At 40.4% G+C, this 25,358-nt stretch overlaps 1 protein-coding gene across 1 annotated transcript in view; it reads left to right on the forward strand.

Moving 5' to 3' along the window:
* Lrp2 (LDL receptor related protein 2) overlaps window positions 1-25,358 on the forward strand; it is a 184,431-nt gene that overhangs the window by 141,080 nt on the left and 17,993 nt on the right. Inside the window, exons 52-66 of the mRNA XM_077110314.1 lie at window positions 1,528-1,680; window positions 2,200-2,370; window positions 4,153-4,376; window positions 5,801-5,978; window positions 6,975-7,171; window positions 8,121-8,366; window positions 9,035-9,163; window positions 10,081-10,200; window positions 11,314-11,430; window positions 14,310-14,426; window positions 14,949-15,086; window positions 17,392-17,514; window positions 19,701-19,829; window positions 23,042-23,173; window positions 24,112-24,243. Of these exons, the coding sequence (XP_076966429.1) occupies window positions 1,528-1,680; window positions 2,200-2,370; window positions 4,153-4,376; window positions 5,801-5,978; window positions 6,975-7,171; window positions 8,121-8,366; window positions 9,035-9,163; window positions 10,081-10,200; window positions 11,314-11,430; window positions 14,310-14,426; window positions 14,949-15,086; window positions 17,392-17,514; window positions 19,701-19,829; window positions 23,042-23,173; window positions 24,112-24,243 (2,306 nt within the window). The remainder of the gene's footprint in view (window positions 1-1,527; window positions 1,681-2,199; window positions 2,371-4,152; window positions 4,377-5,800; window positions 5,979-6,974; window positions 7,172-8,120; window positions 8,367-9,034; window positions 9,164-10,080; window positions 10,201-11,313; window positions 11,431-14,309; window positions 14,427-14,948; window positions 15,087-17,391; window positions 17,515-19,700; window positions 19,830-23,041; window positions 23,174-24,111; window positions 24,244-25,358) is intronic.

Below are 25,358 nucleotides of genomic sequence, written 5' to 3' on the forward strand. Positions count from 1 at the left end.
CATATATAATGGAGTATAATTTCTCATTCTTCTGGTGGTACATGATATAGAATCACACCAGCCATATAGTTATATATGTACATAGGGTAATAATGTCTGAGCTACTGATTTTTAAAAACACCACTACGCATGTTGGAAGATAGTGCTGGCTCTTTGTCTTCTTAATATTTCCAGTAGTGCAGACAGAGAAGGTCTTCATGTTCTCTCCAAGTGTCTGATCACAGGATCAGTCTTTCAACTATGGAATGAAGAAAACTCAATGGAAATGCAGGAACCTCAACAGAGTAGAAGTGCCCTGTGGTGGAGTGTAGCCAATCTACGAGGACTTGAATTCCTGCTCTGCCACTTACTAGTTATATAACACTGGGGCTTCTGCAGTCTCATCGGGAAGATGGGAATAATAGTATCTCCTTTCAGGGTTGCTGTGATACAGTGTCTTAAAAATTTCTTAGTCTAGGGCCTAGCATTTAGTAAGTATTCAATATATAGCGACCACTATTATTGCTATTCTTGGCCATTATCATGATGGAATCCAGGATTGTAGATTGTGGTCACCTCACTCATTGGGACTTACTCAAGTGTCTTAATTGGCAAGGCATGTCCATTTATTCATTTATCCCTCCTCATAAGAACTGGATGCTGCTGTTCTGGCCTCTAGCACAGTTGGACTGGGCTTATGTCATGCAAAGAAGCATTTAAGCCCTTTAGAAGAAGACCATTCTCTGTTCAATTGGTATTGGTGACCCTCCAATTCTAGGAATATTGATCTTTTGGGATATTTTAAGATTCTGATGAAAACCCTGGGCCCCTTGATGGATAAAAGCACTTACCCACTTGTGCTTACACAATTTGCATCAGTTTTGGATGGTGTACAGACCCCCAAAGTCCAGGCTTCTTTGGTTACAAACACCTGCTCTACAGAAAATAAATTGGTTTTATTGAACAGCAATACAATTAGACCTGAAACTCCCTGAGGCAGAAGTTTCTAACAGATTCTAATACATTGTCAAGGCTTCTTAAGTTCGATTAAGTAAAATACATCATAGCTTAAGAAACTCATTCTGCCAGTCTAGTCTGACTGGGCCATGATGGGCGAGGTACCCCTTTCCATCAAGGGTGTCAGAATTCGGAGTTCCTTTGTGCACACTAGACAAGTCCGTTTCCTTGATTCCACCATTCAAACCGTAATTCATGGCACCTGTTTCTGCTTCCCCACCCTGTAAACCTTGGCACTGCCTGAGAAGGTGCCTTTGGCTGCAGGAAGGAGGTAAAACCAGACTCCTGCTGTGAGGTGTGGCCTCAGAATTCCCTACATGACATCCCCTGAAAGTGGGAACTGTAGCAGACACTCTGGTACCTTCCATTGTCTCATTGCTGCAAAGTTAACTTCAGACTCCCTCCCACCTTCTTTGGGCCTGGGAAATGTGCCTTCTAACAGCTGCCTGTGTGATTCTCAGGAAGCTTGAACAGGAAGTTGGGTGGCTGAACCAAGTGATTCTGTCAGTAACCCCTCGCTCTCTATTTCAGGAAGCTTTACTGGGTGGATGCCCACCTAGATAGCTTCTTCGTCTCCGACCTGGAAGGTCGATACCGCCGCACCCTGGCCCAGCACTGTGTGGATGCCAACAACACCTTCTGCTTTGATAATCCCAGAGGAATTGTCCTTCACCCTCAATATGGGTATTGTCTCCCTGTAATCTTGGGCTCTTCTTTCATGCCCTTATTCCGCCTCTGTTATCAAAAAGGCTGTTCACGTGGCTCTCTCAAGGCCAGTATCTTGCTGGGATTTGTCTTCTGCTTTTCCTACCTGGTAAATGGTTTAGTATAATGGGTAGAAGCATGGCTTGTTCAAGTGACCCTCATCTGCTCTTCTGTTATCTTTGCCATGGCACACCTTTTCATTTTTTTTTCCAAGTCACACGTTTTGGTTGCATGCAAAGAATACTGTGGCAAAAGAGACATTTTTTTCCTGGACTCTCCATGTCAGACCACTGAAGTCCATAGTTGATCATTCTCCCTTGAGCATTTCCTGTACCTCATCCCCTTTTATCTCTTCTAGATTATTTTCTGTTAGCTTTCTTCCCTTTCTAAGAGGCCCTGTGGGATCTAAACTCCATTTCTCTAAAGGGAGAAAAGCTGTGTCTTTTGGCTACTGACTTCCTTCAGCTTCAGGGACTGACCCTCTGTTTGCTCCTATAGGCATGTCTACTGGGCAGACTGGGCTTACCGTGCGTACATTGGGAGAATGGGCATGGATGGATCCAATAAGTCTGTGATTATCTCTACCAAGTTAGAGTGGCCCAATGCCATCACCATCGATTACACCAACGATCTCCTGTACTGGGCAGATGCTCACCTGGGTTACATTGAGTAAGTAAGAGAAAAGAACAAAACAACAGGACCACAGTTTAGTGCAGACTCCAGGACTTGTACTTCCAGCGTATTTGTCCTGTGCATCTTTTAGCTGGCCTGTTTATTATAAATCACTTTGAGTCCATTTCTATGAAATTCCTATAAGTAGTTCACTGAGCCCTATGGTGTGGTGCAGTAGAAAGACAGTGAACTTTGAAGTTGTACTATCAGGGTTGATAACTTGGTACTTTCACTTCTTCTTTTTCTTCTTCTTCTAGAAAATGAAGTTAGTAATCTCTCCCCTTAATATTCAATACCCACCTTGATTTCCTTTTCCCTTTACTTTATTTTCCCCTCCCAAATATATGATTAATTTCATGGTTTCCATATAGTCCTTGAAAAAATAAAAAGGAATAAAAGCATTGGTGCATTTATTGATAAGTTAAATATTTTGCCTAGCAACAGGGTCTGTTATCATTTATTCAATGTCATAATGCATTGAAATCTTTCTGGCATCAGGATAATTTTTTTAAATTGTGTGAAGTATTATAATAGGCAGTGAAAATTCTTATTTTAAAAAATATTTTTTAGGTGTAGTTGGACACAATACCTTTATTTATTTATTTTTATATGATGCTTAGGATCAAACCCAAGGCCCCTCACGTGGTAGGCGAGTGCTTTACTGCCGAGCCACAACTCCAGCCCTGAAAATTCTTATTTTAAAAAAGATAATATACATTATTAACCAACTAGTACATGTTTATTTTGGGGGCATGGCTATTTATGGCCCTGATTGGAACATAGTAATGTCTTTAGGTACAGCCCTTTGCATTCAAAAGCTTAGAAGTGCCAGTCATTCAGGAGAGCTACTTCAAGGGCCCTTGGAAATGTCACCCTTGGAAGTTCTGTAGCTGTGTTCTGATCCTTTATCTTCATTGTTATCAACACAGGCCAAGCAGGTCTTCAGGTTTTCCTAGCTTCTGGGGAAATATTTCTAACACTGCAAGGCTAATATGATCATACTTTTTGGTTGGTAGCTTATTCTATTTCTTGTTTGAATTTTAGGAGCTGTTCCAAATTTTCAAAATATTAAAATATCAGTATTTTAGAAGTGACTTTTGGCATAGATTCATAGAAATGACTGAGATACGTTGGAACTAAGATGACTTGGAAATTCAGCTATGACTATGGATGCTCTGTGACATCTCAAAATCAGAGACTCCCTTCTGATGGTTTATTCATGCTCATGGCATGATTAGTACTAAATGTTCTTTGACAAGTGTTAAGTTAACCCTGCAGGCCCATAAGGCATATTACCTGGGGTTACACTGAGAACCTGTCTCCTACAACAGCTTCACTCCTAAGAATGTTCCCCAGAAGATGGGATTCCAGCTTTATGTTGCCATTTCTGGTTTCTTCCAATGATTTCTTCCAATGACTTTAGGAAACAAGAATGGTGTTCACCCTAGGAAATCCAAAGGATACTTCATGGAAAACATCAGCGTGAGAGATCACAAACCTTCCACAGCCATGCCAGCTGCAGCTGCAGGACACCAGCTGGGGTTAGGAGTCAGTGATTGTTTACCTCTGTGGCTGTTCCTAATTTTTAAGCATGGCTTTTCTAACTTTTCTATCTTTTGGTCAGTTGAAATAAATCCTTTAAGTTTAGCTTTAGTTTGCATTAAAGACCAGGAGGGTAGTTTTATTAAATTTGTTGTTGTTGTTGTTGTTCACTCATCCTGCAAGGCATTTGTGGGGTCATTTTCCTCACTGAGGGAGTGTCTCTTCCTGCTGCCCCAGGTACTCAGATTTGGAGGGTCGCCATCGGCACACAGTGTATGACGGGACGCTGCCTCACCCCTTTGCTATTACCATTTTTGAAGACACTATTTACTGGACAGACTGGAATACAAGGACAGTTGAAAAGGGAAACAAATATGATGGATCAGATAGGAAGGTGCTGGTGAACACCACACACAGGCCCTTTGACATCCATGTGTACCATCCGTACCGGCAGCCAATCGGTGAGTGAGTAATGGAGGAGTTTGGCAAGGTTGCTTTGGGTTATGTGGTATCATGATTCCTTCTTTAAGCACAAATACCATGATTTACAAATATCACAATTTACTTGTTAATGTTTCCTTCAAAAACATGCTGAATATTGGGAGTATGCAGATACCTTTAGAATTTATCCTCTAACCCTACTTTTGAGTATTGTTTTCGTTTTTTGTACTGAACCCAGGGTCTCACAAGGCAAGTGAATTACCACTGAGCTTCATCCCCAGCTCCAGGAAGGATGCAAACAACTTCTTTTTCTGAAAACTTTTCCTATTCTTAAAGAACAATTTGGGGGTTTTCGTTTGTTTTTGATGCGATTTTCTTGTTGTTATGTTGCCATAGTTACTTCATCTAGTTTCATAGGAGGATTGAAGTATTTTAAAATGAATTAAAAATATCATGATATTTCAACCCTAACTACTTAAAGAAGCACCTTTGCAAAACAAGGAAGGACATTTTCTTATCTAACCATAATATAATTTTCATGCCTAAGAAATTAGCAATCATCCCTTAATACCAAGATCACCTTAGAGAAGGTGTTTACAAGAAAATCATAGTCATTACAAACACTTATTAAATGTCTATTTGCATATGATGTTGTATTATATAACAAACAAATGCTATTCCTATATTGAAGATGATAATGGCAAGAACAGCTCACTTTAGTTTCTCCTAAATAAGAGAATCTGCGTTTCTTGTGATCTTGTATTCCTCTTCATGTAGTGACAGTCATTTGGTGACTTAGAGATAGTCTAGCAAATGTCTGGAGGATGCCTTGGGGACAGGCTGGCTTTTCTGGGTCTGCTTTGTTGTGAGTGATGTCTTGCCAACAAAGATGACAAACTTGGAAGTAAGGAAAAATGAGAAGGAACAAAATAAAAGTATTCAGATATTTTCTTTCTGGAGGATGATATTCTTCATACTATTTTACTAGAAGATCAGGTTAGTCTTCACCTCCAACAGATGATTCAGAAACCTAGTGTGGACACTGCTCATGTAGCCACCCATGTCACTCATGGTCAGACTTTTGCTGCCTGCGTCTTTAGGACAAAGGAGGCATCGGCTGCACATTAAAACTCTTGCTCAGGTTCTGGTACGTGAACGTAAGCTCCCCAAGGACTTCTAGAAACATGTCTTTTCTAGCAGACTTCAGTGAGCATGTCACTTCTGGTAGCACATAAGTGTCTTTTCTCAAAGCACAAGGTTGATGCTTCTATAACTCTACCATCTGTCTAATTTAGAAACTTTGGGTAAAGGGTAAAACTAAGATTATGATTTTCCCTTCTTTCTAAGAGGTGATGAGTCCAGTTGTCAAGCTGGATAATCAGCCAATCCATACCGGACACTCTCTTTAAGCCAATGAACATCGATTTTCTCCCTTTTTCCCTAGTGAACAATCCCTGTGGCACCAACAATGGTGGCTGCTCTCATCTCTGCCTCATCAAGGCAGGAGGAGGAGGATTCACCTGCCAGTGTCCAGATGACTTCCAGTCCCTTCAGCTGAGTGGCAGAACCATCTGCCTGCCCATGTGCTCCAGCACCCAGTTCCTGTGTGCTAATGGTGAAAAGTAAGGTGTCCTTTCCCCTCTCCCCACTTAGGCAAGTTGAACTTGGAGGCTTTAGGGATGGGGGTTTTCCATGAACCAAGGTTTTGGCTAATTACTTTGTTTTGTGAGGAACACACCAAGACTTTCAGTCTTTAACTTCAGATGATTCCTCCCATGAACAGAAGGAATTGGCTAACCAAAATGATAATGCTTATGTGGGTAGGTTTTTGTAGAGAGAAAGGAAACTATTTCTTATTTCTGATAAATTGTCCTGAGTGTTAGGGCCAGAGTATACCTAACTATCTAATGAAAATAGCCTTCAAAAGGGACATGAGTTCCCCATTTTTTCCACCTTTATACAGTGCTGCCTCCTTATTTACCTATGTCAGTGGATCCAGGATTACAGTTTGAGTCCGCTTTTGATCATCTGTGTTTGCTGTGAGATACTGTTGTAGGATATTTCCATAATAAACCATTGATAATTCAGAGAGTGAGTAGAGTCAGAGAGTGAGTAGAGAGAGATGTTAATGCAAATCATAGCATCTAAGATGTAATAGCAGACTATTTTGGTTCCTAGATAGAATATGTGAGATTACAAATCTAGCGTACTCTTCATGACGTGGGCACTTGATGGTTATTTGGGTCCTCCAGCTTCCCAGCCAATCCCTGATGTCTTATACCACCTTGGCAGGCAATCTCATCACTACTTCTAGAACCACAGCTCACAAAAACACACACTTTATTGTTCATTGTGGAAGCTATTTAATTATCATATCCAAAACATATTTTCAGTGTACTTCAGTCTTAACACACCTGTGCTATCTCACTAAATTATCTTTTTTTCTGAAAATACACCATGGTAACTGAGATTTAATGGCTCCTCTTCGGGACAATGGGAGAACTCATGCATGTCTTTGCTTGGGATTCGTTGTTGATTTCTTCTCTCCTGACAACTGTTGCTCACTGCCACCCCAGTGCTTTTCTATAAAAGGGCTATGTTTTTATTTTTCTGTGCAGGTGTATTCCTATTTGGTGGAAATGTGACGGACAGAAAGACTGCACTGATGGCTCTGATGAATCTGCTCTGTGCCCACATCGCTACTGCCGGCTCGGACAGTTTCAGTGCAAGGACGGCAACTGCACCAGCCCCCAGTCCTTGTGCAATGCTCACCGGGATTGCTCTGATGGGTCTGACGAAGACCAGGTTCTTTGTGGTGTGTTGAATTGCTTTACACCTCTTTTCCCCACTTCTATATTTGTGTACAATCATGATTTTCTAGGGTTTTCCTGAATGTCAGAAGATGAAAACTGGTTCAAAGTCTTAGGAGGAAGGTCAGGACCCACCCTAGGTCTTTGTCTACAGAGCTTTAAAAATAGGAATTCTAAGGTCTTTAAAGAGCAAATGTTTGAGGTAGATATTCTAGATTGGTGTTTCTTTACCACGTGTTAGGGCCTAGAACCCTCCTTGAGAGCAATTTCTTACTCCCATTAAAAGAAGAACTCTCAATTGCAATATTTATTTTCATTTTCACTTAGAAATGCAACAACAACAACAAAAATCCCTCAACCTAATGCTGCTAAGTTAAAAACCACACACCAACAATAGCAACACACAGGAAGCTTGAAGACCATTATCCATAGGGGAACAAAGACAGGAAAGATTAGCAGGACAGGGGATTAGCAGACCCTTGTTAAGTCCCTGTCTCTTAATTCTGTATGCAAGAGAGAGAGATTTAAGAACTTGGAAGATAGTAATAGACAAAGGTATATCTACTCACATCAAAATAGCACTGGTTGATAATAGGTATGTTAGGAGGTAAGTCCTATGAAAAGAAATTATGATTGAATTCTCCTGTTTCCATTAGAGTAAGTTAAGAGATTTCAATTTTTTTTTTTTTTTTTTTTTTTGGTACCAGGGATTGAACTCAGGGGGTACTTAACCACTGAGCCAGATCCCCAGCCCTATTTGGTATTCTATTTAGAGACAGGGTCTCACTGAGTTGCTCAGCAACTTGCTTTTTGCTGAGGCTGGTTTTGAACTCATAATCCTCCTGCTTCAGCCTCCCGAGCCACTGGGATTACAGGCGTGCGCCACTGCGCCCGGCAGGAGCTTTCATTCTGGATGCCAAGTAAGCTGATAACCAAGTGTCCCCCGCCTTACAGAGAACCACCGGTGCGAATCCAATGAATGGCAGTGCGCCAACAAACGCTGCATCCCAGAAGCCTGGCAGTGTGACTCAGTGAACGACTGTGGGGATAACTCGGACGAAGACAGTTCTCACTGTGCCAGCAGGACCTGCAAGCCAGGCCAGTTTAGGTGTGACAATGGCCGCTGTATCCCCCAGTCCTGGAAGTGTGATATCGATAATGACTGTGGAGATTTTTCTGATGAGCCCATCAATGAATGCAGTAAGTTTTTTGGGGAAGACTCCCTGCATGACCAGAGCAGGGAGAACCTTTGTGTGCATGGAGAAGGGTCATGGAATCCCTCACTCAGCTCCGTGAGTGGCTCCCTCTGGGTTCTCCCTGCAAACTCTGGCACTGCGAGGCAAAGTATGGTCGAATGTCTTACAGTTTGAACTAGAAAACCATAAGACGTTCTCTTCCTGAAGTCTCTGATGCTGCCTCTTGATACTATGTATGTCTGCCCACCCAGAATAATATATTTTGTATATCTAGTACTTCTCACCTGAGGACCTTGAGGCAGAGAAGGTTAGGGTTAACCAGGCCCCCATTCTACAGATGAAGAATGTGAGGCTCATATTAAGTGGATGGTCAGTGGCCGCCCTAGTACCTCAACTCAGGTTTTTAACTTCAAATCCAGTCCTTTTGTACCCCCTACAAATTTACATTATAGAATAAGTGAGGGATACTGAGATCATGAGAAGACTGAGGACTCTGTTTTTTCGCTCACAGGAAACAGATCACACCTAAAACAGTCACTGGAGTCAGTCTTGTTGGTGATTGTGGCTTGTCAGCACCTCCTGTCCTCAGTATGACAACAGAAAGGTGTTTTGGGTGGCATTTTCCAGTGGGACTGACACTTGGATCTGACTTTGCTGTCTCCTCTCTTTCAGTGAGCTCTGCCCACAGCTGTGACAACCACACAGAGTTCAGCTGTAAGACGAACTACCGCTGCATCCCGCAGTGGGCCGTGTGCAACGGGGCGGATGACTGCAGGGACAACAGTGACGAGCAGGGCTGTGGTAGGAGGCCTGCAGGGAAGCGGGAGGGGAAAGGGCTGTGTTTTCCCATGTCATCATTCTTTGTTTCCCTGAGATTGCTTATTGATGCTTCTAATGGCACTTTGCATTTTTGTAGCATTTTTAGAGTTATTGAGGGAATTTAATTTATATCATCTGAAATGACTTCCAATCCCAAAGGATGCTATAATTGAGAAAGACATTATTAAGATATTATGAATTTGTGTAATTTCTCCCAAATGTGGAATCCTTATTCAGACTGGACAAATTTAAATAATTTCTCTGATCTTATAGATTGATTGAACTTTGTGGAAGGGGGGAGGGAAAAAAGACTCGGTATTGCCAAATTAGTATCTTTCTTACTTGATGATTTTTCATATTCTGAGTGTTTTTTCTTTCTGACTTGCCATATCATCCATTGGACAGCTATAGTCGCTTAGGCAACATGAAAAGAATTTATGGGCAAAAGATCAAGTAAATCAATACAGGTTGTCAAAATCAGGCAAGTGTTCTAACTTGGAACCAAAGTGTCTGCATGTGTGTGTGCGTGGTTTAGTTAGGAGAGAAATAAGGAAGAAATGGGTTGTTTTCATAATGCTCAGTCTCAACCACTAAAAGCAAAGTGACTAAGATGTTCTATTGCCTACAGGTGATATTTTAACCTCCCAAGTCTCTGTTGAAAATTCCTATTTTTTGGACAGTTTCAACAAAAAGGAGTTGAATTTAGTTTTAAGCAGTTAGGATGGGTTCAGCTTAGCTGAAAGGGATTTTGACAATGAAGGGCCGGCATCCCTCTTTGGGAGCCTGAAGAACATGGTAGCAAAATTGTCAGACTGTCTCACAAGCAAGCCAGCAAGGGCTACTTTGTGCATTTCTTGACTGTTGCTTTACGGAATCCTTGCGATGACTGTGCTTTTCAGAGGCAATGACATGCAATCCTTCCGGAGATTTCCGCTGTAGGAATCACCAGTGCATCCCTCTTCGCTGGAAATGTGATGGGTACAATGACTGTGGAGACAACTCAGATGAAGAGAACTGTGGTGAGTGTCCTTACGTGTCACCGGGACAGGGAGGTGCTCTTTGTCCATATCCGACCTGCTGTGCCATTCTTCCTCAAATGGTGGCCCAGTAGCTGCTTATGCTGGTTGGTGTATTTCTCCTTTTCTAACTATACACATCAGTGTCTCTTCCTGAGATGCTTATTATAATCAAGCTACGGGAGGAGGTATTTATTGAAGATTATATTTTTGTCTGTTGAATTTCTTTACTCACCTTCTCTTCTGAAAAGAACTCGAAGTAACTTATGATAAAGGACTAACGTAGTAAAAAAATAGAAAATCAGGACCAAGAGAAGGAAAGGTGTTAACCGTAAGACCTGCTTCTCAGCTCTTTCCCCCAAATGGCCCTGTGATAAAGAAGAGAAACTCATGTTTGGATGGCATCCTTCCTGGAGAAGCTCTTTTAGGAGGGATCATAGCTAAATATCAGGTCAGGCTTTAGTTCCCCTCTTCTAAGTGAAGGTGTGACTGCAAGGAATTGGACAGGGAGGTTGAGGCAAGGGCTGGACCCCACCATGCGAGATGGTCAGACCAGAATAATTGAGTGTGTTTTCCAAACAACTTTCATGAAGCCTTACCCTGAGCATTTGTCATTGAGTCATAATATATACTCAATTTCCAATTTTTCTAATATGAAATACATTTCATCTTTAGTTACCTTTTGGAAGTAAGAAGTGGTCACCATTTGCCATTTGCAGTTGAGAAAATTAGGATGTTGATTATACCTGCAGCTCAAAACTTGTTATGCAACAGGGAGGTCCCAGTGGCATTTTATTGTTTTGACCCCCAGCACCAGACAGAGAAAGATATGAGAGAAGGGGCATGGGAAAGAGAGAGATTATCTGAAGATTTATGAAATAAAAAAGTATCTTAAGGTCCAAGCACCTTTGGATAAACCTCTTAAAGGCTATTCTTTACACACCTAAAGTTGAGGTCGAAAGGTCTAGTTTTGGAAGAGAAAGGATTGGGCACTGGGGGAAGTATGTGTGTGTGTGTGTGTGTGTGTGTGTGGGTGGGTGCGGGGGCTAGTTCCTAGCCTATCTCCCTTGAGTGACTCCCAGAGCACCCTGATGGCCATGTGGCTTTCTCTTTCAGCTCCCCGGGAGTGCACAGAGAGCGAGTTTCGATGCGCGGATCAGCATTGCATTCCTTCTCGATGGGTTTGTGACCAAGACAATGACTGTGGGGACAACTCGGATGAGCGGGACTGTGGTAAGTGTCAGGGGTTTTTGAGAGGCTTATAGTGGACTCCCACACTGTGACAGTAGGGCCTTCGAACTAGTGTTGATAAGGCTTTTTAGAGTAAAATGGCTTTTGTGTAATTTATGTAGTATGTAAACCTTAGCATAACGTTGTATATTCCACTCTGTATTTTCTATGCTTTTTAAAACTTAAACAAGAGAAAATATGAAGACATTTAAAAATTTTTTTATTTGTTCTTTTTAGTTATAACGGACAGTAGACTGTATTTTGACATATCATACAGACATGGAACATAACTTCCCATTTTTTGTTGTTGTACATGATGTGGAGTTATACTGGTTGTGTATTCATATATGAACATAAGGAGAGTTATGTTTGATTCATTCCACTGTCTTTCTGATTCCCATACCCCCCTCCCAATGTCCAATCCAGTGAACCTCCACTCCTCCCTCCCCTTCACCTTTTGTGAGTCAGCATCCACATATCAGAGAGAACATTTGGCTTTTTTTTTTGTCATCAGTTTATTTTACTTAGCATAATAGTCTCCAGTTTCATCCATTTACTGGCAAATGCCATAATTTCATTTTTCTTTATGGCTGAGTAATATTCCATTGTATATATGTGCCACATTTTCTTTACCCATTCATCTTTATAAAAGAGTACCTAGGTTGGTTCCATAGGAACTGAGGAATTGAGCTGCTATAAACATTGATGTAGCTATGTCACTATAGTATGCTGATTTTAAGTCCTTTGGGTATATACTGAGGAGTGGGATAGCTGGGTCAAATGGTGGTTCTATTCCACATTTTCTGAGGAATCTCCATACTGCTTTCCAGAGTGGCACCAATTTGCAGTTCCACCAGTAGAGTATATCTTTTTCCTACATCCTCACCAACATTTTTTGTTACTTGTATTCTTGATAATTGTCATTCTGACTGAAGTGAGATGAAATCTCTGTGTGGTTTTGATTTGCATTTCTATAACTGCTGAAGATGTTGAACATTTTTTCATATTTTGACCAGTTGTATTTCAAGTTTTTTGAGTTCTTTACTTTTCTGGAAATTAATGCTCTGAGATTCAGGTGTTAAAGATTTTTCTCCCATTCTCTAAGCTCCCTCTTTATATTCTTGATTGTTTTCTTTGCCATGAAGAAGCTTTTTAGTTTGATACCATCCCATTTATTGATTCTTGATTTTACTTCTTGCACTTTGGAGCCTTGTTGAGGAAGTCTGTTCCTAAGGCAGAGATTTGGGCCTACATTTTCTTCAAGTAGGTGTGAGGTTTCTGGTCTAATGCCTATGCCCTTGATCACTTCGAGTTGAGTTTTGTGCATGGTGAGAGATAGGGATCTAATTTCATTCTGCTATGTATGAATTCCCAGTTTTCCCAACACCATCTTTTGAAGAGGCTGTCTTTTATCCAATGTGTTTATGGCACCTTTGTCTAGTATTTATCCACATAAATTTTGTCTCTGTGTCTTCTATTCTATACTATTGGGCTTCATGTCTGTTTAGGTGCCAATACCATGCCATGTTTGTTACTATAGTTCTGAAGTATAATTTAAGGTTTGGTATTGTGATGCCTCCTGCTTCACTTCTCTTGCTAAGATTCTTTTGGCTATTCTGGGCCTCTTATTTTTTCCAAATGAATTTCATGACTGCTTTTTCTGTTTCTACGAAGGATGTCACTGGAAACTTAATAGGAATTGCACAAAATCTGTGTAGTGGTTTTGGAGGTATGGCTTATCTAAGAACATGGGAGATCTTTCCCTCTTCTAAAGTCTTCTTCAATTTCTTTCTTTAGAGTTCTTTAATTTTTATTGTAGAGATCTTTCACCTCTTTTGTTAGATTGATTCCCCAATTTTTTTTTTTTGAGGCTATTGTGAATGAGATAGTTTTCCTAATTTCTCTTTCGGTTGTTTCATCACTGATATATAGGAATTAAATTTATTTACGGGTGTTAATTTTATATCCTGCTAGTTTGCTGAATTCATTTTTGAGTTCTAGAAGTTTTCTAGTGGAGTTCTTGGGTCTTCTTAAATATAGAATCATGCCATTGGCAGTTAGTGAAGGTTTTGAGTTCTTCTTTTCCTATTTGTATTCCTTTAATATCATTCTTCTGTCTAACTGCTGTGGCTAGAGTTTCCAGGACTATGTTGAATAGAAGTGGTAAAAGAGGGCATCCCCGTTCTGTTCTAGTTTTTAAGGGAATACTCTTGGGTTTAGCATACATAGCTTTTACAATATTGAGGTCTGTTCCTACTATCCCTAGTTTTTTTATGTGTTTTGACATGAATAGATGCTGTATTTTATCAAATTCTTTTTCTGTATCTATTGATAAACGTGATTCTTGTCTTTAAGTCTACTGATGTGATAAATTATGTTTATTTATTTCCATATGTTGAACCAACCTTGCATGCCTGGAATGAACCCATTTGATCATGGTGCACTAATATGAAGCCATTTTTAAGTCCCATTTTAGTTTAGACATCCCTTGGAGCAGACTTTAATCTACCTTGGTCCTATAAACACACACATATGGAGGTCAGAGCATTGGGAGGAGAATCCTCAACACCAAATAATTGCTATAGCTTTTTATGGATTAAATGTTGGGTCTGAGGAAAATCAGGGAACGTTGAAAATTGGAGAATTCTGCTATCTGAGGAAAAGCTGAAGTTAATAATGGGGAGATAGGTACCTCTGTCTCCCTGCTGAGTGGGGCAAGTGTGAGTTTGAGAGTTTACTCACCTGCCAGCCACAGCTGAGGGTGTGCTGTGTGCTGCTGTCAGGCGTGGGTAGGAATGTGACGAAGCACTCATCACTCCCCATGTCCCTCATACTTGTTGAAAATGACAAGGCCTCTGGGAATGACATTCTTTTTTCCTCAGAACTGAAGACCTGTCATCCTGAACATTTTCAGTGTGCCAGTGGACACTGTATTCCCAGCCAATTCAAATGTGATGGAAGAGCTGACTGTTTGGACGCCTCTGATGAGTCCACTTGCCGTAAGTGCCTGACACCTGTGGTTCTGCTCACCTGAGAATGTGCATCAGGTGGTTTAGACACCTTCTAGCTACTACTCCTTACACAGGGACACTCAACCACTGAGCCACATCCTCAGTGTTGTGTTTTATTTAGAGACAGGGTCTCACTGAGTTGCTTAGTGCCTCACTTTTGCTGAGGCTGGCTTTGAACTCTCAATCCTCCTGCCTCAGCCTCCCAAGCCACTGGGATTATAGGCATGCCCCACTATGCCCAACAATAATATCTCGAATAGAGAATATATTAATTCATCTGTGCTACCAAGGTGTGTCTCTATTATTAGCTACTATACTAACCATTAATTAAATTAAAAACATTTCAGATAAAGAAAATTCAGGCAATAAGTAGACCAGTATAAAGAACTTGGGTTGAATTAAGAAGAGCAGGATGTTAATGCAGAAGTGAGGGGGAAATAGCAGGAAAGCTTTCCCAAATGAATGAGTTCATTTGTCTTATGATTTGAATGTGTCTCCCCACACCTACAGCAACTCGCTTTCCCAATGGTACATACTGCCCAGCTGCCATGTTTGAATGCAAAAACCATGTTTGTATCCAGTCCTTCTGGACCTGTGACGGCAGTGACGACTGTGGCGATGGTTCTGATGAAGAACTTCACCTGTGCTGTAAGAGGGAGAAGAGTGGGCTGAGAGGAGGTGGTGGTGTCCGGCAGAAGCTGCTGTTCTTTACATGCAGTGTGTGATCTTGGGGGACAGTTTTGCAATTTTTGAGGACTAGATGAATGATGGGTATTGGTGCAATGTCACTTGGTTTTCTTGCTTCAGTTCTGTAACCTGAGAACCCTGGGCCAACATCCACGATTTTAAACGTTTTGTGGCCTTAGGAAACAATTTCTTCAGAAGAGATTTTTACCTGGACACTCAGTGTGCCTGACTAGAGACAGGTCTGCTGTGTTTGAAGTCAAGGAGGGGCAGGAGGGAGATTGTGACTGTTCTGCTCCATTCTAATTTTAGTGCCCCTTGAAATACTCACTCCAAATCCCTAGAGCTTCCTGGAGTACTTTAGAAACTTTTGAGACTTTGTCCTTTAAGTTACTTCCCTTTAATGTCATAATTCTAAGGCCATCAAATCCCTGTTGTTATGTGATACACATTTATTTTTCAAACCAGTGAATTTCAGGTATGGGGCAGAATCAATGGGGGAAGACTGTCCTGGTCTCATATGTCCTGGCCTCAGCCTTGGCTCAGGCCTAATGAGGTGGAATCTCTAAGGATGGGGTGTTTTTTAAAGCTCCTTACCTTTTTAGTTTAGTCACTATTGGCTTTAACAAAATGAATGAAAATAGAAATTATTTCCACCAACTGGTCACATGCTTTGAATCATAGTAGAAAAGCTAGGACCTTGGTTCTCAAAGTGTCTTCCGTGGACTAGGAATGTCATTGTCACTTGGGAACATCTGAGAAATGCAAATTCACAAGTCCCACCAGCCGTGGGGCTGATAGTCTATGTATGCATGAACGAGACTTCCAGGTAATTCTGATACAAGCTAAAATTTAAGGACTTTGTGTAAGTAAGATTATCAGTGCAGGAGAAGGGACCCCTAGAAACCTTCCTGCTGGAGCGCTCACAGAGTTAGCTGCCGGTCTGACTTGGCTACAGTTCACTTCTGAAGTTCATGTCTCCTCTTCTACTCTTTCTTATAGTCATCGCGACTCATTTTTAGCCCAGAGCTTTGACTCTTCCCTCAAGTACATGTCACAGTGGCATTCCAACACCTTTTTTGGCCATCTCTTTCATTGTTAGAAGCTAGCTGTTTCTTATTTTGTTTTTAACTTGGTGCTTCTTAACATATTAAGCCATGTAAAGTTTTCAAGGAAGTCCTTAGCAAATAACTTCTTTTCATAAGCCAAAATGCCATAGCTAGTAAAATTATATTTTGGATAGGTGGTGACACACCCGTATTTTGACGATGATTAGCACTGCTCTAATGTTGCCTTAACCCTTCACAGCAAATAATTCTTGGAGATGGTTCTATTAATACTTCCAAGAACCAATCCTCAGATCTGACTATTTCCCCTCCATGAACCCATCTTTTTACAAGTTTCTCCTCTTGATCTCTATGTGCGGTGTCAAGTCAGAAGGAAAATCAAATAGCCCAGGTCCTCTATGTGAAAGAAGATGCACATATATACAGAATTCACTGAATTTGTGGCATGGGCAGAGAAGATCATGTCCCCTGTACCCAACAAATGAGGAACCCGGGTACTACCCTTAGTTTCTTCACAGCTATGTTAGCAGCAGCTGGAGGTCTCAATCTGGACCATAAAATGAGTCAGGATTTCATGGTGAGATTCACCACTAAATTTAAGAAGTGAGGGAATTCAGCAAGGAACATCCATCACAGGGTTAAAACTTCGTGAAGACTTCATGCTCTAGAGACTCCATGAGAATAGCAGAAGCCAGAAGGATTGAACAATGAATGGCCCCTACGCTACTGGGAAGAGAGCCCCATGTGGTCCCACTGGCCTCTCCAAACTCATGACCTCTGCTTCCTCCTCACTCTGCACTCCAGCCAGGAAACTCTATAAAGCTCCCCCAACCTGCCATGCTCCTCTCTGATTCAGAATCATCCTCTTCCTCCCTGTGCCATGTGACAGATCCCCCAGTAGGTGCTTCTCAGATATAACAGAACCGTCAATGTGTGGAGGGCTGCTTTTCTGCTACACTGAAGTTCCATGAAGACAAGAGCCATGTCTTTCTGTCCCTCCATGTGTTTAGTGCTTGGTGCTGTGCCTTGGTGTGTGCTGGACACTCGAAATGTATTTGCTGATTGATTTAATCAAATGAGCAAATGAATGAACAAAGCAAGCCTGTACTAGTCCGGTGTGACAGTTTTAAGTAATGACATTCTTTTTCTCCTCTTCACTTGCAATTTAATTTTTCCACCTTTTTCTTTTTTTTTTTTTTCAGTCAATGTTCCCTGTGAAACACCCCATCGTTTCCGGTGTGACAATAGTCGCTGCATTTATGCTCAACAACTGTGCAATGGTGTGGATGACTGTGGAGATGGAACCGATGAGAAAGAGGAGAACTGTAAGAAAAGGGAGAAGGAGACACTAAGGGCCCCCATCCCAGCAGGGACTGTGTGTCAGAGAGGCTGTTGACAACATTGCAACATTTAGCTTTATAGGATATAATCAAATCCCAGAGTGGGGGGAAAAAAATGTAGTGGTAAACTAACTCTTCCCAAGGAGCAGAGTTTTAGGAGTTTTAGCTGCTGCTGTCCATCCCAGTTAGGTGTCCTTCCTAAAATTATGCCACCAGGAGCCCATAGTCTTCATGGATGCCAAGGTAGGAGAAGAGAGAGAAATGGTGAGGGCATACAGGTTTTTGACTTCCCAGGTCTGGAAGTGACAGACGTCACTTGAGCTCAGTTAATTGGTCAGAGCTAGTCACATGGCCCCAGTCTAACTGCAAAGGGCATTGAGAAATGCAGGGAAGTGTAGTGAGCATCAATTGTTTCCATCGCAATTTACTCTTGTGCCACAAAATATCCCTTTATGCTTTTTTTCCCCCCTCACATACAGAACACGCTTCATCCGTCCCTAAGGGACAGAACTCATAGTCTCATTCAGTAACTGAAACCCAGGAGCTCTGGGTAATGGACCTTAGTGACTCCATTAATTCCAGAAGGGGTTCCTCTTGGTGTGGGGACCCATAAACTAATACCCTAGTTTTACCATTCACAGTAGATAGTGGTGGAACAGAGAAAGCATAGCAGAAATAGATGTTTCCATTGGAATGAATGAATGAATTACTCCTTGAAATCACCTGTCTGTAGCAGTTCTGAAATACTGGAACTCTGAAACGATATGTGCATGTGTCATGGGTGACACTTGATCTGTCTGTTGTCAGTATTAGCAGTAGCACTGCTTTCACTCTCAAAAGCACACTGGCATGGAGAGTACACAATAGTACCACCCTCTGCAGATACTGGGAAAGGCTCCTACAGGTCTTAGAGCTGCTGTGGGAGAGGAGCTCCTATGCCCATTTTTCCTTAATGCTTTCATTCTACTTTTTATGAGTTTTCCTTGTTCATTTTCCTCTTCTAATGAAGAAGGAAGGGGGAAATATGTCCTCCTTAGGGACAGTACAGTTTTCTAAACCTGCTTCTTACATGTAGAATGTTGGGTTCAAGAGTGTTTTTTAAAATCTCAGTCAATCATATTATTTTAGTTTATTTGATCATCAGTATCTCTCAGGAACTAGCAGGCATTTGAACTCGTTGCTTCTGGTCAGTTCTAAAATTTAACGATTTCACCCAGAGTTCCTTTTGAGACCTTGTTCTTAAATCTGCCTTGTTTCTTTGCATGCTTTCTGTTACACACCTCAATATCAACTGATGGTCACTTATACTCAGGCCATCTAAAAAAAAATAGATGGGCAGTCATTTTATCCATCTAAGATGTTTTACTGGGCCTTTGTGTCTCAAAACCTTTTAAACATCAGACTTTTAATTAACTTTCCCACACTGCAAATTTCTAGGCTTAATTTCCTTTCATTTCTGCTTACTAATCAGCCAATTTCCCCCTGAGCTTCTCTATTTCTTATACTACCTGGTCAAATTCAGGTAATTGCAACCAGTGCACATTGCTAACATTCTGTCTTCTTATCTCTCTTCTTAGATCCTCAAGTTCAGTAAGCACGCAAGCTTCCTTCCAGATCTTCTGTGGTATACCCTTCCCGCATGCTTTGCCATTGCAGAACATTCATCTCCATCTTTTCTGCCTCCAATATCAGTTTCCTCATTGCTTGCCTTCTCTTAAGCCAATGTCAGATATTTTAGGTTTTTGCTTTGGAAATACTCATCTCTCATCACTCTGCTGTAGCTGCTGCAACCAACAAATCTCAAAGTCTCAGTGGTGGAACATAACAGAGACTTCCTTTTCATTCATGGGAAGGCCAGTGTGGTTTGTACAGCTCTCCACCCTTTGTTTTGCCACCTGTCACGTGGCTTCCAAGATTGCTTCAGGAGCATAAGAGACAGAGAGGTCCATGGGCTTTTTTATTGCTTCTGCTCAAAGGTGACACATGTCACTGCCAACTCATTTACCACTGGCTAGAACTACTCCCATGGACATGGTCCCAAACTGGATGAAAGGAAGACTGGAAAATGTAGGGAAGTATATATTCATTTGGTGAGCAATAACTATTTCTACCAGAGGGAAGCATCTTGTTTCATCTTCATGTTTTAACTTTAACTTGTTTTTAAATTATAGGCAGAAAACCAACCCCTAAACCTTGTACAGAAAATGAATTTAAGTGCAGCAATGGAAATTGTATTTCACAGCAGTATGTATGTGATGATGTTGATGACTGTGGTGACCGTTCAGATGAAACAGGCTGCAGTAAGTTAACACTTATTTTTGTGCTTCATTGTGGTAACTTAAGTTCACCTAATTAAAACATATAATAGCATAAAGTGGGTGATGACCATGTACTTCTCTTGAATTTACTTTGTGCTCCAACTTGTGATCAAGCTCACAGCTACCTGTTATTGAGTATTTATCCTCTACCAAGGCTTTATGCTAAATATCCTACGTGGGTCAGGTGCAGTGGATCATACCTATAATCCCAGTGGCTCGTGGGGCTGAGGCAGGATATTGTTGATTTCAAAGCCAGCGCCAGCAACTCAGCGGGTTACTAAGCAACTCAGCAAGACTCTGTCTCTAAATAAAATATAAAAAAGAGCTGGGGATGTGGCTCAGTGGTTAAGAGCCTGTGGGTTCATTCCCTGGTACAACAAACAAACAAACAGATAAATATCTTACATGGGTTATCTCCATTTCATCCTTTTAAGACTCTTATGAGTTGGGTATTATCTGTCGCCCCTGCTTTTTTCCCAGTACTGGAGATTAAACTCAGGGCCTCACTCATTCTAGGTATACTACCTACTACTGAGCTACCTTCCCAGCCCTATTATTCCTTTTTAAAAATATACAAATGAAGAAACCAGCTTAGACATTATATAGATTGGCCAGGTCTCACTGTTATTAAGAGATTGTGACAATATTTGAACTCAGTTCAATGTAACTTCAGGGCACAATTAGGATAAAGTTATAGGAAAATCCTCAAATTTGAAGAGGAAGCCACAATTCCATGCAATTTCTGATTTTGTTGAGGACTCTTGGTGAACACTTGACCCAGAACATATGCATCCTGGGAACCCTAATCATATTATAGATATTAGAGCTGGGAGAAGATTACAAAGTCTATACACATGAGACCTAGAGAGGTTGGGTGGCTTGTTCAAGGATATCTGAGCTAATAGTAACTGTTGTGCCTTTAGTAATGTGGATGAGACATGACTACCAGTCCTGCAGACATTTGGAAGATAATAGGGACTAATGCTATGAACAACTGTGGCATCGAGCTAGGTTGTTTATATGAATAGCCAGATTCTTAGACATAAGACTCTGAGAGTGGCTCAATAAGAAATAAAGTATGAATAGATTTGTTTAGCAATGTGTAGTTGTTATAAGATCAGAATGGATCCTTATTGTAACGCTTTTGTGAACATGGTGTGGAGTGTGTACTTCTGTATTCCATCAGATGCCATTGTGTTTTTTCTTTGGGAAGGGGGTGGTACTAGGGAGTCATTGTACTCTGTGGTTATTTTTCTTTTCTTGAAATTCAATGGTTTTAGTCTATTTAAACTATATAAACTATTACAGTTATTGTACCCTGAGGGACCCTGAGATGTGGTTAAAGATCCTCTCATCAGATAATATGGAGGACAGAAATATAAATCTATTGGGATCTGAGAGAACTGAATCAGGAGATTCCACAGTTCCTTTGGCTATAATATTTAGAAGCCTGTGACCAACAGGCAGGTGGATGCAACTTGACTCCTTTATGGAGATAAACACCATGCCCCACTCCTTTATCTTTGTCCATCTTTGTCTAAGACTGAGGTTTGGGGGTAGATGGAGACTGAGGATGAAAGAAGCACACTGATAAGAATGACAAGGATGAAAGCCAGATGCCAGGGACAGACATTGGCAGAGACAGCACCATGGGCAACAGGGAGCAATGAAGTGCTTAGGTAGAGTCAGAACTGTGAAAAGCCTATCTGGGAGGATCTGGACCCAGAATGGCAGGGACCACATGAGCTATTCATATAGGCCCTATGAAAATAAAGTATTGGTTGATTTAATTACAAAGGTTGTAAAATCTAGAAAACACATTAATAATTAAGAGTAGGGTCTGGGGTGAGGCTCAGTGGTAGAGCATGTGCTTAGCATGTGCAAGGCCCTAGATTCAGTATAAAAAAAAGTAATAATTTGAATCCCATTACTAAGAGAGAATTATTCTGAAAGTCTTGTAAACTTTTGCTGTCTTTTTTTTTGCACATATATGTGTGCATAAATTTTTTGATATTGATATTAAATAGTTTTACAATCTTTTTCTCCATTTTATTATAGATATTTCCTATGTCAGAGTATCATTTGAAGCCTTGAATTTTAATGACTGCATAACAATCAATCATGTAAAATAATCATAACTCATTGCTTCTAAGATGTATACTTATTTTTATATTTTAACATCTCTGAAACCAAGGTGCATCTTACAGTTGATAACATGCCATAGTGTAAGTTCCAGACTTCTTCTATTTTAATGTTACATAAAATAATGGTGCATCATCAGTGGTGTCTTAGATTTGATAAAATACACTATAACATAATTTATTCCCTACTGTTGAATAGATATTTGAGTTGTTTTCAACATTTTCTTGCTGTAATGTTATGATCCTTAAATACAAGTCTTGTTTTATTCCTTCATGGGGGAGAGTTCATTAATGTGAAATAACTGGGTAAAAGAATAAAAGATCTTTACTTTTATTTATTATTTTATGCTATAGTGCTGAAGGGTCAGCCTTGCACACACTAGGCAAGCCCTCTACTTCTAAGCTATATCCCACTCCAGTATGAATATTTTTTAAAACCTTGATATATATATATGTAGATAGATATAGATAGGTAGATAGATATAGATATTATAAATTTCCCTTCCATACATACTAACTTATGGTTCAAATAGCATGTATGACATGCTATTATATGACATGACTATGCATTTTATTGTACCCTGGCCAACACTTGATATGTGTATAATGAATTGGTCAATATTTGACAAATTATAGTCTTAAAACTATATAATTTCCCCCTATTTATAGTTTTGTTCTGATTTGAGTCAGTGCTGTCTGTCTGTCTATCTAGATATAGGATGTTATATAGTATAGGATGAGAGATAGCAGAGTAGGTGGTGATAGTTGCAAAGTCCCTGGCTTCATAGTTTTGGAGTCCAGAATTGGGTGCTCTGAAAGTGAGCCTGGCAGAGCCATATGAAACAGGAAAATCACCTCCAGTCTGTAACTTTACATTTGTGTGAATGGCATTCAGGCTGTTCCCAGAAATTAGAATAAAAATGCACCCTGACCTCTGGAGGCTTCTGGAAAGGGATCCTCCCAAGATGCTTTACAGCTCTTCCCTCTGATACAACACTCAACTGTTCATTTGGCTTGTGCCTTCCATTTGTCATGCTGGATTTCATTTTTCAGACATGGGAAAAGAAAGAACATGCGCTGAAAATCTATGTGAACAGAATTGTACCCAGTTAAGTGAAGGAGGATTTATCTGCTCCTGTAGAACTGGGTTCAAAGCTGGTATTTTGGACAGAAACTCCTGTCAAGGTAAAGTATATTTCCTTCAGTCCTTATTAAGAGCTCTCATACTTTTTTTTTTTAATGTCTCTCTGGCTATTACCTTTTGTTAAGCCACTATTTTATTCTCTTCATGGGGCTAAACTCATGGTTTTGGGGCATCAAAATACTCAAGAATGCCAATTACTTTTCTTCCCTGCATGCCTAGCAAAATGCCTAGCAACTAGTGTGTACGCAAAATGTCTGTGAAATTGTGGTGAATAGTGAAGACCTTGGTGATAGTGGCTATTTATTGTCTCAGTGTATGATCAATTAAAGACAGTCACCAGGCTTACTATCTTTATCTTGAGTCCAACAACACGTATTTATTACACACCTGTGTAGGTGATGCATGAATGAGGTATAGAGTCGGAAAGAAACATATCAAGAATATCAGTGATGAGTCTGATTCTAGGTGTCTTTTATTATGTGAATTTGCTGTGTCTAATTTATGTGTCATACTTAAATGATTGTAAGAGTTCTTTTGCACGCTGACACTTAAGAACTCAATTGAGAAAGCAAATCGATGACTGTTGTTCCTGAAACAAGTTGGCTGAAGGGAAGTGATACCAAAAATAACACTACAAATGCTTTCTGGGTGAAGAATTGCTCTGCTTTTGTATGAAGTCATACGGCTTCAGTTAAACCCTATCTCCATTGCTGATGAGCTTTGGGACTTTGGGCTTAATGATAGTCCATACTTCATACAGGTTTTGGTTTTTAAAAAATATATGAAATTAGTTAAAAAAAAAAAAACTTGAGAAACAGCATCTGAACCTTAATAAGTGGTCCTCAAATGTATCATTGTTTATTTTCATCTGCACTCTTCTTGATTCTTGTTGCCTGTGAATATGAATTTAAACAAAAACAGGGTCTCTAAGGAATGGGTGGGAACAGATGTTGCATATTTGGTTTTATTTTGCCTGCAGACATCAACGAATGTGAGCAATTTGGGGTCTGTCCCCAGAACTGTCAAAATACCAAGGGAAGTTATGAGTGTTTCTGTGCAGACGGCTTCAGGTCGATGAGTGCCCGCTACGGAGAACGGTGTGCAGCTGACGGTATGCTGGGCTCAAGTCGCATCTTGGGGGGAAGCAAATGCCAATGAGCACCCCATACCAAGAGATGAACTCTCAGTCTTCCTGTTAACTGACCAGATACTTTTCTTCCAATACCTTCCCAGTTTCTGTCCTCCACTTCTCTCTGTCAGTTTGAAATGCTAACTACGATCTCCCACCAATACATAGGATTAAAGCAAGAGTAAGGTATTTTTTATAATTCTGGGTTTGGCCTCTTGTCTACCTTAATATAAATATTTCAAAAAGTGGACAAGATGTTACCCTCCAGAAGATTCCACTGCAGCAAGAGCTTACAGGAGGGATCGTCACCAATAGAAGGTACCTGAGGAGGCCCTTGGCCGTGTAATCCAAGATGGGCACAAAAAACATTGAACTGGGGCGGGTGGGGCAAGTCAGAGACACTCTGCTGCCCTTTTCTTTGTTATTGTTCATGGACTTTTAGCAACAGACAGGAGGAGTCTGGTGCATTCATAACACAGTCATTAGTTTATATTTTAGATTAATTATATTTAGCATGTAAGATTCAGGCCAAGTGAAAAGCAGTAATATGTACCAGACAGCAAAGACAAAAGAGAAGGAATATAAGTCAGAGGTTTTATACATGAAATTCACAGGTCTGCTCTAAATCCCAGTTAAGGAATATATGGCTTTATTTTGAATTTAAAATTTTTACTAGAGTTTAAGAAAATTGTCCTTTCATTTTGTTAATTGTGGACAAATGGATATTCTATATATTCATATAAATTGGGCTTCTAAGGCATATGTTTGACTTAAATAGGACAAATACTTAAGTATTTTATCCTCCAAACATTTTTGACAGTGAATGAAAACCAGAGTGATGGCATTTGAACAGTTGGTCTGGTAATTAAGCAGCAAACTTTAAGCTGTTTAAATCTTTTAACTAAGGAGATGATTAAAATACATTAGAATATTCATACAAAGCATAATGTCAAGATGGAGGAAGTATATAAAATGAACTTTTAGAAGTTACTTAAATTGTATTTGATTGACATTATGCGAGTAGATTAAATTTTTAAAATTCTAGAAAAGCATCTTGGGATGAATCATCATTGAAAGCTGCTGTAGGTAATTTTTTT

This window comes from Callospermophilus lateralis, chromosome 9 (assembly GCF_048772815.1).
Source record: "Callospermophilus lateralis isolate mCalLat2 chromosome 9, mCalLat2.hap1, whole genome shotgun sequence".
In the NCBI taxonomy this organism is placed as follows: domain Eukaryota; kingdom Metazoa; phylum Chordata; class Mammalia; order Rodentia; family Sciuridae; genus Callospermophilus; species Callospermophilus lateralis.